This window comes from Pipra filicauda, unplaced genomic scaffold (genome assembly GCF_003945595.2).
Source record: "Pipra filicauda isolate LSUMZ 115617 unplaced genomic scaffold, ASM394559v2 scaffold28_size6257848_pilon, whole genome shotgun sequence".
Classification (NCBI taxonomy): domain Eukaryota; kingdom Metazoa; phylum Chordata; class Aves; order Passeriformes; family Pipridae; genus Pipra; species Pipra filicauda.
Window position 1 is genome coordinate 2,420,382 of NW_024104409.1, and position 18,794 is coordinate 2,439,175.

At 44.0% G+C, this 18,794-nt stretch overlaps 2 protein-coding genes across 2 annotated transcripts in view; one reads left to right on the forward strand and one right to left on the reverse strand.

The window, feature by feature from the left end:
- The window catches only part of LOC113987497, a 28,805-nt gene extending 17,438 nt beyond the window's left edge, over positions 1–11,367 (forward strand). Inside the window, 5 exon segments of the mRNA XM_039382902.1 lie at positions 7,388–7,449; positions 7,451–7,515; positions 7,792–7,869; positions 10,050–10,092; positions 11,221–11,367. Coding sequence (XP_039238836.1) covers positions 7,388–7,449; positions 7,451–7,515; positions 7,792–7,869; positions 10,050–10,092; positions 11,221–11,367 — 395 coding nt within the window.
- A 2,986-nt stretch (positions 11,368–14,353) lies between these two features.
- COG3 (component of oligomeric golgi complex 3) overlaps positions 14,354–18,794 on the reverse strand; it is a 29,824-nt gene continuing 25,383 nt past the window's right edge. Inside the window, exons 20-23 of the mRNA XM_027720364.2 lie at positions 18,287–18,362; positions 16,742–16,869; positions 16,052–16,150; positions 14,354–14,829 (exon numbers count right to left, since the gene is read on the reverse strand). Coding sequence (XP_027576165.2) covers positions 14,800–14,829; positions 16,052–16,150; positions 16,742–16,869; positions 18,287–18,362 — 333 coding nt within the window. The 3' untranslated portion in view covers positions 14,354–14,799. The remainder of the gene's footprint in view (positions 14,830–16,051; positions 16,151–16,741; positions 16,870–18,286; positions 18,363–18,794) is intronic.

An 18,794-nucleotide genomic window follows, 5' to 3' on the forward strand; every position in this document is an offset into this window, starting at 1 on the left:
ATCACTACTGCAAGTCTATTTTAAGTACTCACCTGTGATGGGAGCAGATTCAGTGCCTCTCTGAATACATAACCTTTCCTCCCACAGTTTACACCTGCACCAGGGAGTTAGGAAGGTGTTTTCAGTACTGAGCAGCTGAGTAGAGAAGCCAAGCATCACTTCAGGTCTTGGTTTACTCAGAATATGCCATTTAGCATATTCAGATCTCATTGCATTCTGGTGAGGTGAGGAAATGTCTTTTCCTGCCGTTCTGGGAGGGTGTAATTAGAGAGCTGTGTCCACATCTCTTTCCCCCCAAGCTACGTGCCTTCTACTCCAACTTGCTTGCTGGAGATATCTGTTCCTTGCTGCTGACAATATTAGGCCCCTAATTCAGCTGAGGAATGACCCTGGGCCTTGACTCAGCCACATAGGATGCAATTGGCTTTCTGGGCTGCGAGATCACATTGCTGTGTCATGTTGAGCTTCTCATCAACCAACACCTCTAAGTCCTCAGTAGTGCTGTCAGTCCATTCTCTGTCCAGCCTGTATTTGTGCTTGGGGTTGCCCTGACCCATGTGTGGGACCTTGTACTGGCCTTGTTGTACTTCATGAGATTTGCTGGGGCCAACCTCTCAAGCCTGTCAAGGTCCCTCTGGATTGCATTTGTTAGGCAGAGAGTGGTTGCCTGAAGCAGGGGATGTGCACCATGGTGACATCTGCTCCAGCATTTTCCAGAGGAAATGCCAGGCAACTGGAGTGACACAGCTGCAGAGTTGCTACCTGTGCTATCTCCCCTCGCCCTCTCGGTCTCCCATCACTGGGGCACAGCAGCTTGAAATCTGCAGGAGAATTCCTGGAAATCCAGCTCTATGCCTTCCCCTGCCCTGCAGCTTGTCCCTCCAACCCTCCTTTTGCTTGCCAGGCATTTGTATAAATAGGATTAACATCTGCAGTTACACTTAGCTAGGTTGCAAATTACACAGGCTATCAAGCCTCGTGCTTCAGGGCATACATTGATTACCATCAGAGGGACAAAAATTAGTTTTTTCAATAACAGAATATTGCCTGATTTACTGGGAACATTACAGGGCAGAGTGGATTAGCCTTTGCCATCAGTATCAGTTATACGTTATTACCACATCAAAGCACCAGACATGGGTGAGCTGCTTCCATCCAGACAGGGTTGGAGGTGGCTGGGTTTGGAGGAGCAGAGCTGGTCTTTAAAACTAACTCAGATTTCTGAAGCTGCTCACAAAATGTGCCACCAACAAGCTGTGCTCCCTGCTTCTGCTTGCCTACCTCCTGGGCTGCGTACCTTCAGCTGGTCAGAGGAGTCTGCCCTCCTCTCCTTTGTCCCCTGGCGTTTCTTGACTCTGGTGGGATCAAGAGGTATCAGAGGATCTGGGGCTCACTGTAACGGGAGACTGGGAGACACCTTTACTGAAAGGTCTGCTGACCCCATCCTTATTGTGTTTCCAGAGGCTTGCAAGAGGAGCTGAGGTCCCTGTTCTCTCCCTATTATGGATGAACAGCTTTGCCCACTTTCAGCCATTTCCTCCACCTTGGCAGCAAATGCTTTTCTCATTTGAATGGAAGAGCTAGAATTGACAGAAAATCTAAAATAAGAAACATAATTAGCACAAAACTTTTAATTCCCCTTTCTAAGCCATTTCTAAATGTGTTAGTGCTTATTTATTGAACTTGGCTTGACATTTAGACAGTTCTTTTAATGCTAATAGGGTTGATTACAGGGTTGAATCCTACCACTTTGAGGAAATGGCTGCTCAGTATTCAGAGCTGCCAAGTTCCCCCTGCACAGAAATACACTCTTTTCTTTGCAGGAAAGATGTATTATTCAGCACAAATATATTAAAATAAGGCCACTGCAGGAGTGAGGAGCCTGTGCCAGTGATACTGCAACAACAGCCCATGCACAGAGCGTATGGCCACGGGGTGCCAGGGCTCTGCCTTTCTGTGGCTATAAACTCCCTCCAGTATGGGCTGGACAGTGCCAGCCCTCGTGATGGGAACTGGGCTGGGGTTTGCCCTAGTTCATCGTTGTGGCTCTGGTGCTGGGGCCACCCTGAGGAAGAGGAAGAGGAAGAGGAAACCACCCAGTTTCCCCAGGTTGCAGTCAGGATCTGGGGTTTCCTACCCTTGCCCCCTGGCAGTTCCCACTTAAAACCAAGACTCTCATCTTCCTTCTAGAGACAAACCGAGAAGGGATTCCTCCTTCCTAATAGAAATCTAGGGGCAAGAAATGTGGGCGGGGTTTTTTTCCCCATAACAGTCACTATCAGAGTATTTACTTCCACGTGTTTAATGGGCCTTTTCGTGCTCCCCCTCCTGCAGATCAATCGACAGGACAGATGTCTGACTGTCCTCCCGTTTCAATGTGTATTAATCAGTACTCCTTCAGAGTTGCTGCAAAATAGCACAAACATCAATAAGAATAGAATTTGAACTTAAATTTACTTTAAATTAGGCTTTATAGGTGAAAATGGTAGGTTTTCAGAAAATAAGCCTCACCACCACATTACTGAGTGTGCAACGTCAACACAAGGATGCCTGGGCAATGCGACAGCCTCCAGAAATGGGACAAGCTCCTAAATGCTGAGAGTGACAAGCCAGCCTGGCTTGACAAGCTTTGCCAACGGCTAGCCAAATGCAATGAGATTACCCTGATCTGGGGAACAGAGATACTTGAGCTCAGGAATTTCCCCCTGGGTGTGATTACCTTGCAATAGCCACTATCCCTCATTCTCATTTCTAGCTGTAGAAGAGGTGCAGAGAGAGGTTAACCCTAGTTTGTGTCCATTAGCCAGTAAACTGTCAAGGCATGGTTTTTAAGGCAACCTTGGAAAAGTGCACAGGAACAATAATGTCTGTCATTAAGGTAGTGAGGTTTCAACTAGAAGAGGCACTTGTGTACTGTGTCAGTGTAGCGTTCAAGTGTTTGCTTTTAATTTACTGGGGGAAATCTTAGTGAATCACTCAGGTCTGTACTGGTCATTAGAGCCACTGCTGAATTTTCTTTTCCCCTCAATTTCCTGTTGCTCAAAACCAGGCATTCTCTTTCCATGATGCCTTGGAACGATAAATCCAGGGTGATCTAGCTCAGGCTGGAAGAATGTAAGCTGACCGCCATAGAACATCCTTGTTCTGAGACACAGCCACTAACAGGTCACATTTTCACTTCAGAGTGAGATGCATATGAGAGGTCTGCATGGAGCACAAGGTTGCATTCCAGAACAACTTGGCCTCCAGCTGAGGACCTGCAGAGAAGACTTGTCCACGCAAGAGAAGGCTTTTGCTTTGGGAGATAAAGGAAAATGGGATGCATCTGCCTGTGGGTCTTGGTGGAAGACTTGTAACACTGAAAACTGGTCCTGGTGTAGAGCCTTGGTCGCTGAAGAGCCATCAAGCAGCTCTACCTCTGTGATGCAGGGGGCTGAATCAGAAACAGTGACAGGCAATAGCACCAGACACCTCAGGCCATTTTGCCTTAGTGGGAGACATGGTCTGGTGTGAAATGCAGGACATAGGGATGACTGCATAGGGTTAGCCCCCAAAATACACCTAGCCCAGTATCCTACCCTGGATGAGACCCAGCAGATGCTCAGGAAGTAATACAAAAATAGAGCAAACATTTGTTTATACTTCCCAGAATACTCTCCATTTCCCTAGTGACTCAGGAACACCCTGAACTGTAGATGCCAGCTTTACATTTAATAGCCCTTGATGGATTCCTCTTCCATTGATTAGCTTTCACCCTATTGAAACAACACAAATTTTAAACATCCACTGTACTCTATGGCAAGGAGTGCCGCAGCTAAAAATCCCCTTTGTTTATTTTGAACTTGTCACTTGACAATTTTCTTTAATGTTCACTCTCTTCCTTTGAAGAGCACTGAATAATATGAACAGCTGTTCCCCAGTCACATCGCTCTTCCTTTCAGAAAACTCAGTCGTATTTCTTCTTCAGTCATTTTTTCTTCCAGGATAAAAAGTCTTAATCTATTAAGTCATTCCCTGAATGGAGGCCCTTTTGTGCTTTTGATCATCTTCAATTACCTTCCTCTATAACTTTTCTATTTCTTCTGTATCATATTTGAGATCAGTGAATCAGGACTGCACAATGGTATTCAAGAGAAGGAAGTCCACGGATTTATACAGCAGCATAGTGATTTCCCCTGTTTTGCTCTCTCCTCCTTTCCTAATAATTCCTAGTTTTCTGTTTGCTTTTTTGATTGCTACTGAGTCTTGAGCTGACATTTGCATAGAGTTATCTATTATAACCTGAAGATTTTGCTCCCGAGTGGAAATAGCCAGCTCAGAGCCTATTATTTTGTATGTAAAGTTAGGATTGTCTTTTCCCATGTGCATCACTTTACATTTATCTACATCAGATTTCATCTGTGATTTTATTACCCTTTTATTCAGTGCCATGTGGGTCTTTCTGCAGCTATTCACAGTCAACCGTTTGCCTCAACCACTCTTAATGTCATCAGCAAACTTCTCCTCTCTCTGCTTGCTGCTATTTTGAGATTATTTATGAATATTTTGAAAGCATAGAACAATGTTTAGGCTCATTTAGCAGCTTCGTCTCTCAAATCTGAAGTGATGTCTCCCAAGGAGAAGGAAGAAATGCAGTTTCCCAAGCTCTTGCGGTGTCACTGGAGAACAGCTGGCATTTCTGGGAATAAATGGCATTGTGCCTAACCAGCATGACTACTTTTCCCCTTGCACAGATAGGTTGGGGGGGTGACACCACTTTGCTGGGATGTGTGTCTTCCCCCGCCAGACTAGTGGAAGATGGACTCAAGCACAAAGAGGTGTGCAGAAGAAAAAGAGGCAGAGTGGAAGCAATGGATGACAAAGCTTTTCTCTCAGAAAACCCCTGCACGCAAAGTTGCGTTGAATGAATAGGAGGTAACTGGCAACTCTTCCTTGCAAAAAGTGATCTGGGAGCCTGTTGAGCTTGCCCAAGGGAGTTCAATGCCAGAGTCAGGTGAGGGGTCTCTATCCATGGGAGGAGACCATGAAGATGATGGAGAGTCACTGCCCTCTGCACAGGCAAGGTGAGACCCAGCTGGTCAGTTAGCGAGAATACCCAGAGATCACCAGTGATGAGCACTTTTTCAGTGGTGTATTTTCCCCAGGAAGCAGCACCTTGTAGCAGTGCAGGGATCATTGTCGGGGAGCAACAACAAGGGGCACTTCTTTCTGCTGGGGGCATCCTTGTTTGGGGAAAGAGGCTGGAGAGTTGCTGCTGCTATTTGTAGCCAAGAGGAGTCCAGCTGAGCATCACTCCAGCACCAGAGGCGAGCATGAAATTAATTCACCTAGGGAAAAAACAGGAGGGAAAGTTAATTGCTCTGGTGGAGGGTTCCTCGTCCCTGTCCAGTGGTGTACCTTGGAACCACAGGGTCACACAGAACGTTTCCCTCTCCTCCTAGAAATGGGGATGCTTTCCCAGATAGCAGAAGGTTTTCTGCATCACTTGAGTTATCCATGCTTTGTTGCTGTTTCCTCTTTTCTCCCATCATTTTGATCCTTTGGGGTTAGACTTGCAAGTGCCATCATATTTTCATGGAAGCAACAGTCCACACTGAAATTTGCCTCCAGTTCTGAGAGGCAGTACAAAGTCCAAGTGCAACTCAGGTCTCCAGGTTGGTTCTGTTTTAAGCCCTTTGGGCAGGGGCTGTCTTCTGGCTCTGCAGGGATCAGCAATGTAAGTGGTGTGCAGCACTTGGTCCCACCAGCCACACAAGCTGAGTTTTGCCTTGAGAGACTGGAGTGGCAGTCAGGGGCGCAACATGCAGATGGAGTAAGACAGGGCTCCCAGTCACACATGTGATGAACTGTGTAAGCAGGATGTCCCAAAAGATGAGACTCACCTCACCTATGGAAGTGCATACACATGCCTTCCCCCATCACCTGCAGCTCCACTTGACCTAAAGGCAGGAAAAAAGGCTCTCTTCCAATACCATTCACTTCTCTTACCCTCCAAACCAGGCTGCTCCATCCAAACTGCCTAGCGGGGTCAGATCCAGGCTGCTCAGCTAGAAATCAGGAGGGGATGTACTCCTGGTCCCAGGCCAAGCCCCAGTCCAAGAGTTTAACAGCACAGGCAAAAGCTTTATAGGATACAAGCAGCCTTGAACTCATCAGTAAGGACATCACCACTGTGTCCAGCAAGGGATGGTGTGTCCTGGAGTGTCCCCTCAACCCAGCTGCCAAGAGAAGCAGCTCCCCAGTGCTTGTTGTCCCAGCCCCGGTGACCCTGGGAGGGTAAGCAAAGACTAGATTTCTGTCTCATCAGCCAGGGGCTGGATGGGATCCCCCTGACAGCTCAGGCCCCTGCAGCACTCTCTTCCCTCCCTGCCTCCCCTCTCCCCTCCCCAGCCAGACAGCATTGCTGTTTCTGTCGGTGTGCAAGAAAATTACCTGTGATTTATCACACAATCAGTGATTTTGTTGGCTTTTTTATTTTCAACATAGAAGCATGTTATACTGCTCTCCCATCCTGAAGTATAGGGTAGGGGTAGCAAATCCTCCTGCCTGGGACTATTTGTCTTTTTAGGCTCATAAAAAGCCTGAAAAATAAAAGCAAGAACAAATCTCCGGTTTGTTGCTTTTTTGTTCCCCTCTATCCCTTACAACCAGGAAGGAGATTCCTAGCTATTCTGCAGAGTCAAAATGTGCATCTTCAGGTTATATATAGTGCCACAGTTACAGCTGGAGTCAGACACTTCATGTGTACAAAATGCGGCTACCTGGGAGCTGCTGCAGACAAGTCCCTCGGGTCCCTGAGACAGGCACAGCCTGAGCACAGTCCCTTTCTGCACATGAAAATTAGCTGATGCATTAATGATGATCTCTTTGCTTTCCCCTCTCCTAGTTGCTCTTCATTCTTCCCAGAGAAGCAGGTGGTAACACTGTTTATTTCTGTTAGACAGCGTTAAACACAGCTCCCTTGTAACGCTGGGAGCTAAGCTCATAGCAAAGAAATGTTTCTATGTTGCTCGTTGGTACCTTGCAGGATAAATTACTTGTGTGTCTGATGGAAAGAGGGCCCTTAGCAAATTATATCCTCAGAGAGCAGCTACTAACATAGCATAAGAAGACCTGAGCTTTGTATATGAAATGTGAAAACACAGAAGTGAAGGATGAATTTTTCGGAGTTATTTGAAGGGGTTTAATTAAAAAGTAAGCAAACAAATAAAAAGTCCTAAACCCAGGCTACGTGGAAAGCACAGAGTGTGATGGTCTGGCAGTGTTCCGGGGTTGGTACCTGTGCGGGGAAAAAAAAACCTGGGGCAGAGCATCCACATCCTCTATGTTCAGGCAGACAACCCTACCACACTTTCCCCACATCTCTTCCTGCCTCTCACCACCTCAGTTTTGCTCCTGCAGCACTGTCATTCTTCTGAGCCCAGAAAACAATGTTATCCTGATGGACAGATGCTTTTTTCTCCTGTTCCAGGATGGAAGTGGTCAGATTTATTATCCAGCAGCAACAACACTTGTGTGGGGGAACACCTGCAGGAATACCCTGCCTCCAGGTGGGTCACTGTGACCCTCCTCCCTTAGATAACTCCCCTCAGCCTCCTGGACTGGCTACACAACTCCTGCTGCTCTTGTAAGGAAATGAGGTCTACAGAGCTGGCTGTCTTGGGGGTGGCTGTCTTAAGGGTGGTGGAAGCTGGGGTAACTTCCCCTAGACACTCTCCCATGATGGTTTTCTTCCAAAGCCTACTTTATGTGGGCTTTCTGTGGGCTCACCTTTCCTTGACTGTTTGTCAGCTACACATTGGGCAACATGGCTGTTTTCATCACATTCACCAAGGAAGTCCTGTTCACCTATTGCATGCAGAACAGCAGGTAACCAGGGCTGAGGACTGCCTCTGGGAGCCATGGTCACAGGGTCTGCTCCCACCCTGATGGCCACCTCTGGTGACTGCAAGCCTGGGGGACACCAGGTACCAGCTCACACCCAAGCAGTCCCAGTGGCATCCCAGGGCTTTAATGCATGCTGAAAGCACCTTCAATTTTTTACTCTAGTTTTATTTTTTCCTATGTGAAAGCTCATGAAAAGTACAGCCTACTAGAGCGGTCGTTTCTTGTGCACCAAGGTCCCAGGTGCAGGCAGGGTGCACAGCACAAGGGCACTTGGGTATTGCTCCATCGCAATTGCCAGTGACATTTGTCCACAGATGTCCTCATATCCCCTGGCATGAGGATTGATCCTGGCATCTACTTTACCGGCTTCCCATGGAGCCCCAAGTGGCCATATTGGAAAAACATGGGCCTGCTATCTGCATGAGGGGAATCCAAAATAGCCAGTCAGTTAGCTTGAGGTTAGCATTGCTTCTGGTTTGTTTCACATCTCCAGAGAGTGCTTCTCACTAAAGAATGACTTAGGTGACCAATTTCACAGAGTCGCAGAATCGTTAGGTTGGAAGGGACCCCTGGAGATCATTTAGTCCAACCCCCCTGCCAAGGCAGGTTTATCTAGAGGAGTCTCCTTCTTGCAGTCTAAGTTGTAATATGAAGTGACTGATGGCTTTAGTAAAAATGGCTAGTATTTGAGCCATCAAATATTAATTTTTGACACCCCATCCCAGTCTTCAAAGTTTCGCTTCAGAAAGCTAGTGTCTGGGGGAATCAGTAAATCCCATCTCAATTTTACAAGTCCGCCCTGTGCTGAGGCTAATTAATGAACATCCTAAATGTCTAACTGGCTATTGCAAATCATTTTAAATAGCTTTTGCAATAATGCTTCCATCAGACTCCTGCAGTCCTACCATTTGCCTGCAGACATGTTGGTCTTTCATCCATCACACGGCAGCCAGGTTTTACAGCCTGACACCAAGGCGATCCCCAGCAGCACTAAGCCATTGCTGATCTGCTTTGGGTCTCTCCTGACCTCACAGGATCACAGGTTTCCCATCGGTGTTAGCCATGTACCAGCTGCTGGCTCACCACTGAGCTGGGGCAGGCTGCTACAACCCACCCAGCCTCCCCCAGCACTAAAGGGCAATACTAAGAGACCACTCCAATATTTGTAAAGAGAATATTGTAGTTTTGATGAGAGGAAAAGAGAAAACCAACAGCCTGTCCTACTTATGGACTGGTTCAGGCTTGCCCATGGCAAGCACACTGTAGCACATCATAGCAAAGTTAGATTTATTTTTTTTTTCCTGCTGTTTTTTCAAAGTTGCAGCACAAGATAATGCTAGGGGAGGCCAAGCCACTTTTGCAGCCTGGTGAGAATCAACTTCTTCATGCTTAGGCAAGAAAAACTCAATGTAACACATGCTGTGAATGATAAAAGCTCCCCATGTGCCACTGCTAGGGGGATGCTCCAGCACCCAGAATCATCTACGCAGATTGTCATGAGATAGGGAGTATTGATTTGTATTTGTATGCATAAATATGGGCTGTTTTCCCTCACACACTGTCTTTCTCTCTCCTTTGTAGTTTGGCAAGGCCATTTCCCTCACCCAGCCACATGCACGACCATACACACGTGCACAGAAGACCTATTTTTAGCATAAAGGTTGCCAGGGCAAAAGGAATTCCCATGTCCAAGGACTTTCAGAAGATGTAGATATCACTAGAAGGAGGGGAACACACACACACAACCCACAGTCTGCCCAAGGATATTTTCTGCCCTTCAGGGACTCATTGCTCTCCCAGGGGCCATCCAATCTCTGTAGCATGCAAAAACTCACCAAAAACCAGCCCCAGAAGGGGTTGGTCCCAGAAGTGATTCTTGAATGGAAAACTGGAAGTTTGGTCCAATTGCAGACAAAATACAGCATTTGGGACCGGGCAGTTGTTGAGTCTAAATTCATTTGTGTGTTTCTCCCCAAGGCCACCCCGAACCCATGCACAGGGATCTACTTGGACTGGGCAAGGACCAGACAGAAGCTCTGGAAGTGGCATGACTTCAGACACCACTCTCACAGTCCTCCTTTGCAGTCCGTCACCATGACACTGAACTGCCAAGTCACCATTAAACCCCTGGCTTAAGGTGAAACTGACTTAGTGTTCCCCAGCCACAGCAATCGGGTCTGCTTCAATGTGGGCTCCCTGCTCAAGGCAAGCACTTGTTGTGGTAGCCCAGCCTGGCCAGCTCCTGTTTGCCAGCTCCTCAGAGAGCAGCAGGGAAACCCCCCAGTGGAGATAAGCTTGGGACTGTTGTCTGGGACTGGTCACAAATTTTCATGCGGAAAAATCACCATTTCTTTCAAAACCAAATTTCCTGCCTGTGTGACTCTTAATGAAATTCCGTCTCAGGAAAGCATTTAGATGAGATTGAAATGCTGTCGCTGAAGGGTAAGAACAACAAGACTCACAAATTCATTTCGAAACACTTTTTCTTTTCAAAACCTTAATATTAAATGTCAATACAAGCACAAAGCCTCTGATTTTATCTAAACAGCATTTCACTTAACGTGAAACAAGCATCTGGGGAGAGGAACACCAGAATCTTCTGGTATTTGTTGTCACTCAGGTTTCCTACCTCTGACCCTTCCTCAGAGGTGGAAATGCCGTTCTGGTCAGGGCTCAGCTGTGCTCGGTGCCACTGTGACAGTCCCAGCCTACTGGTGTGTAACCCTGTCCTTCACTAGATGCAAACACAACAGGTCACCACTGAAACACAGTGCTTGGTTGGGGGCTGAGGCCTCAGGGTAAAGGACTTAAGTTGTCTTCCCTGGTGCAGGCACAAACCAAATGATGACTGTCCTCACAGCAGTAGTCTGTATGTGGCTACAGATGTATCACCAAGGGAAACAGGCCTCTGCCATAGCTGTTCAGAAAGGTGGCAACTACACACCGCCTCAAGTACACAGAACCATAAAGCACTGGCTACTGCTCTTTGGCCCCCAAAACTCAGACTTCTCAGGACCAATTGCTATGTTAGGTAAGGAGGTCATCTTCCTTGCCCCACTACTTCTGGGCAGCCCACTCCCACCAGAGCAGGCTCAAGTCATGAGTTTAGCTCCTCAGTCCCTTTGTACATGTACTGGAAGAGGATCAGCTCCAAAGGGCAGCTGTAAGGGTTAGTGTGCTCCATGGCCATGAAATGAAAAGGTACCCATGACACATTACACGGATAAGTGAGAAAGGCTGAGTTACAAGAGATGCAGGATACTCTCCCACTCGGCCTCCCCTCAAAGAGTTTAGCATTAACACTTTTCACTTCGCATGGACTTCTCTTTGCAGCTGAAAGACCCAGAAAAAAGTCACCTACTGAAGTGGCCAGAAAGCAAAGACGAGCTCATCCTTCAGTATAAAAAGATTCAGCTCAGGAGCCTGCCATCCAAAAATCAGACAATGTTGCAATACTTTTGGCAATCCCTTTCTCACTGATATCACTCCTTGTGTTTCATCATCTTCTGTATCTGCATGAAATACTGAAATGAAGATATCTGTGCTCACAGCAAGCAGTTACATCAGCATTTCAGATCAACTCTTCCTTCATCAAGGTGGTAACAGTCACTTTGCGATGAAAATAAAGTTCCTTTTTTCAAGCTCACAATGCCTATCTCTACATCAAGTCCTTGTAGCACCAAGCTTCTTTCAGCTGACAGCGTTTGATGGATCACAGTCTGATCAGTGGGGTTACACGGTGAATGCGCAGTACTCTGAAGCAGATGGCTTCCATCCTACAGCCAACAAACTGGAAATTTTGGGAACTGGTTATACCAAATGTGACTGATGAGCCTGCTTTGGCTCTCAGCCAGAGATACCTGGGCTGGTGGAGAGGGGATGGCAACCAGCAGCTTAGGTACAGGGACCAGGGGCAACCCAAGAGAGGAAAGATGAGGTGGCCTGGGGTTTCCAGGCTCCAGTTCATGGTAGGTGGCACGTCCTATGGTTTGTGGCAGGGTTGGGCACCTCAGAAAGGGATCAACTGATTTCTTTTTGTTCTATTTAGAGCTCTTTACATCAAAGATCTGATTTGCTCCACAGTGTTGGCTTGGGTCTAGGACCCAGTGAGGATGAAAATGCATGAGAGCAGGAGAAAACAGCAATTGTGGACAAAGAGCTGGATCTACCTGCAGTCACCAACATGCAGTTGCTTCAGCAGCACAGACGTTTCCATTTCCCCTTTTCGTACCCACATCACTTTGTCAATACCAAACACGCAGTGTGAGGAAAGGACTATTAGTTTTGCTTGAAAAACACATGCCACAGTGTAAGGTTATGCCTCAGGCATCACTGTTGTACAAAAAGAAGGGTGGATGCCCGGCCAGCTGCTGTGGTATTCACCTCATTTATGAGATGCAATCCAAAGGGCCAAACCTCTTTAGGAGGCTCCAAGCCTCTAGGAAGCTAGTCACATATCACTGCCCCACACCTGTCAGACAGAAGCTGATTTCCACAGGAGGGTTTCTACTTAGGTTAGTTCATTCAAATGACCTTGTCGAAGACAGAGGGTGAAGGGAAGCTTCGTGGTGACATTACAGAAGACAAACCACAAGTCTCTGGATGATACAATACCAAGGGCCAGAAGAACACTGTGGTAATGAGGAACTATGGGAAGATGAGTCTGTGAGTAGCCAGGTAAGAACAGTTATCAAATACAGTAATACTTGTGTTTTCTGCCACCAGTTCCCAAGTTTTCTCTTAGTAAAAGCCAATAGCTAAAATATGTTTTTGTATTACAGTTGTGGTTTCTTCCCCCTAACAAAATTGTAAGGAAAGAGACCAATCAGTCACACAAGACTGCTTGTCAGTAAAGAAAATATAAATTTACTTTTATTATAACCATAAAGAGGCATTAATTTAACAATTAGCTGTACATTCAGCACTCAGGTATGTATGTGTGCCAAATAAACCCAGTTCTCTTACTGCTAAAAAAAGAACGCTTCTCAGCAATGCACTTGCCTGTGCTTACAGGATGTTTATTGTCTCTGTATTACAGTTATCTTGACAGACAGGCCTCAGGATACAGAATAAAGTTTTACTCTTGGACCAAAATAGGAGGCAACATTTTTATTTAAAAAAATTAAAAACAGCAAGTTTCTAGTCAGATAATATAAAGCATTTTAAATTAATCTTTTGAAAGTATTTACACTATTTGTAAACGTAAATATCTGAAACTGTACATGTTTAAACAAATGTTCACTTAGCAAACAGGCTGTATAAACTGATTGCTCTTCTAATCTTTCCACCAGCTGTCTGGGTACTCTAAGAGAGAAAAAGATCCCAACCACAAAAGTGACTACTGCCATGGTTTAGCCTTCATGTCTTTTTTGTACAATGTCTGTATTAAGTCAGTCATAACTCTGTACAGTGACCAAGCAGTCCTTCTGAAAAACTTCATAAAAAACAAATATACATATATTACAATGCGCTGGACATTATTTTACAGCCTGTATTTCTACATAAGTAAAGAGAAAGGGCAAGTTTTCTTCCTTGTTAGTTAATTTTTAAGGGGTCATATAAGGTCCTAGGAGTACCATTGATGTACCTCAGCACGACTGCTGCAACACTTCTTGTGGTAGCTTTAAATCCTACCATCTTGTTCTCCATTCATGTAACTTGTAATAGGAAAATTATTAAATCAAAATACCACCAATGTGCCTGGAAATTTCTTCATATTTAGAAGTACAGAATAGGTTTTATAAATAAATAAAATATCTGCCGTGTTTCTCACTACATTTCTGTTTTGCAGTGCTGACCAATAAGGATTTACACACTGACACACCCTGAAGCTGCTTGAAGTGTTTCATTCCATTAATGCCCAGGCGTTTAGCATTCAGCTTTCTGCACTATTGACCAATGAATGCATACTGAACAGCGTGCATTGTTTAACAGGTACCGAGCACCTATCCTCTGTTTACAATGCTGATTTGACAGCCTTGCACATTCAATTTCAGGCATCCCCACTCCCCCTTACTCCAGGGCACAAAGGCTGTGCAAGGGTCAGTCTCGATCCTGCTTTAAACAATATGAAACCACCATCTGATCTTGGGAAAAGCAAAAATCCAACTCTACCCTAAAACTAAGTACCTGAAAACCTCAATGCTAAGCTTTGCTGTAAAGCATCTGAAAGCATGCAGTTCCCTAGAAACAACGGAACTTATATTGCACAGCTTTCTATTGCAAATTCCAAGGATCTGAGTCCCTTTACAGAGGAAGGTAAGACCCTTTACAGAGGAAGGTTAGTAAAACTTCAGGTCAGACCTCACAGCTCCCAGTCACAACAGTATAAGAAAAACAGCACATCCAGTGTTTCAAGAAACACTTCACATGTGGGAAATAAAGTTTTCCCAACTAAGAACCTCTGAATTATGTTCAAGCACACGGTGGATTACCAGGATTTTCATGGCAGTTAAAGAAAAACTCAAATTGTCATACCAATGTGCTTATCTCCCAAGTCTTGCAGATATCTCTTACTGCTCTCATTTGATTCTCTGCACTTTACTTCCAGAGTGTCTTTGAAAGTGCGACTTTCCATTGCATACATCAGCTTACTAAGGGAAAGCAAAAACGTTTTTTTCATTAAAAAGCAAAAAACAAGAGGCTTCAACTTTGAAAACATCTGGATAAGGCAGTAACTGAGCTTCCATAAGAGTGATCAGCAAAGGCTTTTTTGTTTTGTTTTCTTCTGCCCAATTCTCAAGCCTATGAACAGAAAAACCTTGGGGTTTTTTTCTTTTTTTTCCCCTAGAAGTTTTGATGCAGACTGGACTGCACAGTGGGATCCTTCGTCTACTTCAAGTAAATGTCTTTGTGTTTCCTTCACTGCCTGGCATTCAGCTGAAGCTTATTTCAAGCAGTCTCGTTGCTGGGTTACTTAGACATCGATAATAATAAGTTCACCTGAAAGACAAAGGGAAAGCCTATGTTAGACAGAACAGCTAAGTTTCAGAACTGATGTGTTATATTTTAACCTTTAAACAGGATTCCTAGGAAGCACATTAGTCAGGAGAAGACAGCTACAAAACAACTGGCCAAAATTTCCAGTCAAGTGCCTACTCGTAGGCTTTTTAAAATGCAGTTGTTGACCATACTGACTACTTATTTCACCAGTCACAAGCTACTGTGTCAAATTTTCTAAGATGACTTCATGTATTGTCAACAAACTCCAAAAAACAGGCACACTGGCAAAAAACGGTAACATTCATCTCAGATATCTGAAATACATTTGGGATCCTACGCAATACTTGTTTCCTACAGATTACAATATGGTTTCCCATCCAATTCAGTTTGTAGGATAAGTGATCCTAAGGTTTAACAGATAAACGATTAGAGGAAGCCACCTCCTCTAGGATAACTCCACCTCCTTATGGTGCATCAGTCCCACTATGTGCTCCAAGACAGTTATCACACATTCCTGTGGCCACATTCACTGCAGGAAACATCCTCTAACCCACAAACTAGTTTACCTGTTTAAATATTAACATCCTGTGATAATCAAGATTCTACCCACTTTCCCTAGACCACTAAGGTCAAAGTGACATCTTCAAAACCTACTTGGTTTCTGTCAGAAAATCCTAACAGAGAGAATTCTTAAACCAAATCATCTCTGAAACTAAAGACTTTACCTACCACGTAGGGTTACACTTCCATAACAATTGCACATTTACCCAATGCAATTTACTTGAAATGCACCCTAGTAATTCTTTCTCATGCTTCCTGAATGCAGAAGTTGCTGCTTTTTATATTTGGCAAAAGCAAGACTGCCTTCAAATGCACAGGCTTTTTTAAGGCGCATTCATTGGCTTTGATATCTCTCTGAAAAGACAATGCCTAGAAACAGAAAAACTCTTCTACAATGTTGTACAACTCAGTGCCAGCAACATCAATCATCACTTTGGTTTAAGAAAATCAGTTATATAGTCTTTAAAGAAAAATCCAAACAAAGCCCTTTTCCAGCTGAGAGCCTAAAGTTCAGATAATGCCCTGAGTTTAATCATCCAGGATTAAGGGGGATAATAAATAAATAAAGATTCTGAACACTGGAAATACTAAAAATGAAAAAAATCAATGTTTAGAAAAGCAAGTCACATGAAAGAGCAACTGATAGAGCTTCAATATATACCTGTTCCATTGAAGGACAAGCTATGATTTGCAGATCTTCATTACTAAATTCTTCCTTTAACAAAGCATGGAGTTTCTGGAACATTTGCTGAATGTTATTCTTTTAAATGAAAGAAGAAAAAACTCATTATTAAAAAACACAACACTCATCTCAAACATGAACCACAATAAGCACAATGTACATGGAATAGCTACTTATATGACCAGGCAAGGAGAAGCAGTCAAGCTTTAAGAACTTTTCCTCTAAAACAAATTGTTTTGGGAACAGCTACAAGGAATCCATGTTGGTTGTGAGATAAAAAACTTCAGCCAAGGTGTGCTAAACTGAAACACTGAGTCCTAAAGACTTAACCTGGAAGCCTAAAACTCAAGCTTGGTTCTTCTGGTAGTTTATGGTAGGTTTTTCATTAAATCTGTATTATCTTTTCTGCCCCTGGTGCTTCTGCCCAGGCATAAATGACCAAACTGAACTGGTTTGGGCTGGGACAGAAGTAATTTTCTTTACAGCAGCTCATAGGGTGCCAAGTGGCAGACGTGCAGAATAAACAGGACCAGTTACTTCCCTGTAGTGTGTGTGTGCTACATAGGCTGAGTACAACAGAGAGCAGGACAGCTGTTTGGGTTTGGGTTTTTTTTAAGCTAAAGATATCATCATGAAACACCTACAGAAAAACATGCCAGCAATACTCACCCTGACTGGCTTAAACAAAATTAATTCTGTATCTTTATTGGACAAGTACAAGGACATGCTTCGTAATGTTGACGGCAGCTTTGTTTTTATTGTCTTATAAGTGGAAGAGACCAGATCGTTGATCTTTGCTGGAAGTAAAAGAAAATATGCTTAATAGGCTAAAATGGAGTTCTGCTAGCTGAAACCTAGACTCCAGAAGATCAACTCCATTTTACTGGGGCTGATCATTACCACAGGTTTGGGTGAAAGAGAGAGAGGGGGCAGCCCGACTGTGCAGTATCAAACCCATCACATGACCACAGCATGCCAGACACTGCAGAAAATGCATCCAACCCATTTCTGCAAGCTACAACATCCTCCTGAGGTTCCTGAAGTCACAGCCTTCCACTAGCAACAAAGTTCTACATAGGCTTCCACCCTAGAAAACCTACCTGGAAAAGAAGCTGCTGGGAAATAAACAATAGTAGTAAAGAGAACAGAATATCACAAATTCACCTTACTGAGCACAGGCCACATCTGCGAGAAGAAATGTCTGTACAGACACCTGGATTTTGAAACAACCAGACAGGAATCCTCTCAGACAAGACCTTCCTTCTTTATTGCTAGGAATTTTAATGATTTTACAAGATCATTGCTTAAAGGCCAGGGGAAAAATATATTTTGCAGTTTTAAAGTACTGAAGTTAATACACTCAATTTCTGCCGTATCTAAATTTTTTGCCTAATCCTGCTTCCCAGACAAATTACTCCAAGATACAGCAGAAGTTCTGCTTAGATCTGCTTCTACACACATAATTATCTCCAAACAAACATAAAAAATACTCCTGAAGAAGCAGGAGATGTTAAGTAGAAGCTCAAGTTAGCCCTTGAGAGTGTCTGACCCATGGAGCAGCACTGAATTACGTATGAATATGGCTGGCTTTGCATCTTAAGAACACGATGCAACAGAAGGTTCCGATGTATGAATTGGAATAATCAGATTTTTGAACCAGAAGCACAACTTTGTAATGTGAAGAGCAAAACAACCCAGGAACATTTAAAACTGTTCCAAATGTTCCTATGAAGCATTCACATTTCAATTCTTAAGAATAGGAAAACAAAGCCAGATTCCATTTTTGCATAGTGACAGGGAAACTGTAAAGAAAGTAGGTAGCAAATGTACAGACAATAAAAGCTACAGGGTGGATTCATTCTTTTGTACAAAAGCAAAAGCTTTATCATAATATAATCAAATAATTCCTTAAGCAGATTCTGTATGCAGTTGCAGAAATGCTGTTTACATGCAAGAACAGTCACAGCTTGAGAAATACTCAAGGCATTCATCTACTGCACCAATTAAATACATATTCTAAAGTTTGTCAGGTTTTGATTTAGAGGTGGTTTAACACATTTAAACTAGCACATGGGTTAAAATGGAAGGCAGGATTTTCAAGAAGAAGGTAGACAGTTCAATTTTTCAAAATCAATCACAGTCTCACAGTCCAAGTTATTCTGGCCACTTTTTCAGGTTCCTAATAGTAACCCAAATATAAACCAAAGCAAATACCTGGTTGTGCCCAAGGTTGCTGTGATAGGCTGTAATTGGGACCTCCTTGAGTGGCCATTGTTTTTAAAGCAGCTACCTAAAAAAAGTAAAATCAACAAAATTATGTTTCTTTCAGTTGAATTCACAACAAAGTGACCAAGTGAAAATTGCACAAGTCTCTCAGATACCGTAGTGTACGGAATCTCCCCTGCTCTTTCTCTTCTATGACCTGGCTTAACAACACACAGGGGAAGCAGTGTGACAGAAATGCAATTCAAAATTACAACTGTGATGAATTCTTGAAAGTAAAATTCAAAATGGGATTAAATTTACAAAGATGCTTAGGCATCAAAGGATACAAAACCTCAAAAAAGATTTATACTTAAGCAGCTTAGTCAAACTCCCCAGATTCTCAATGAATCACTGGGATCACTCAGACAATCTATCAATCTCTCCAGTTACCCATCTATATTTTAGGCATGCCACTGACCCCTACCCCAGCATGACAGGCATCAGTAAATTTAATACT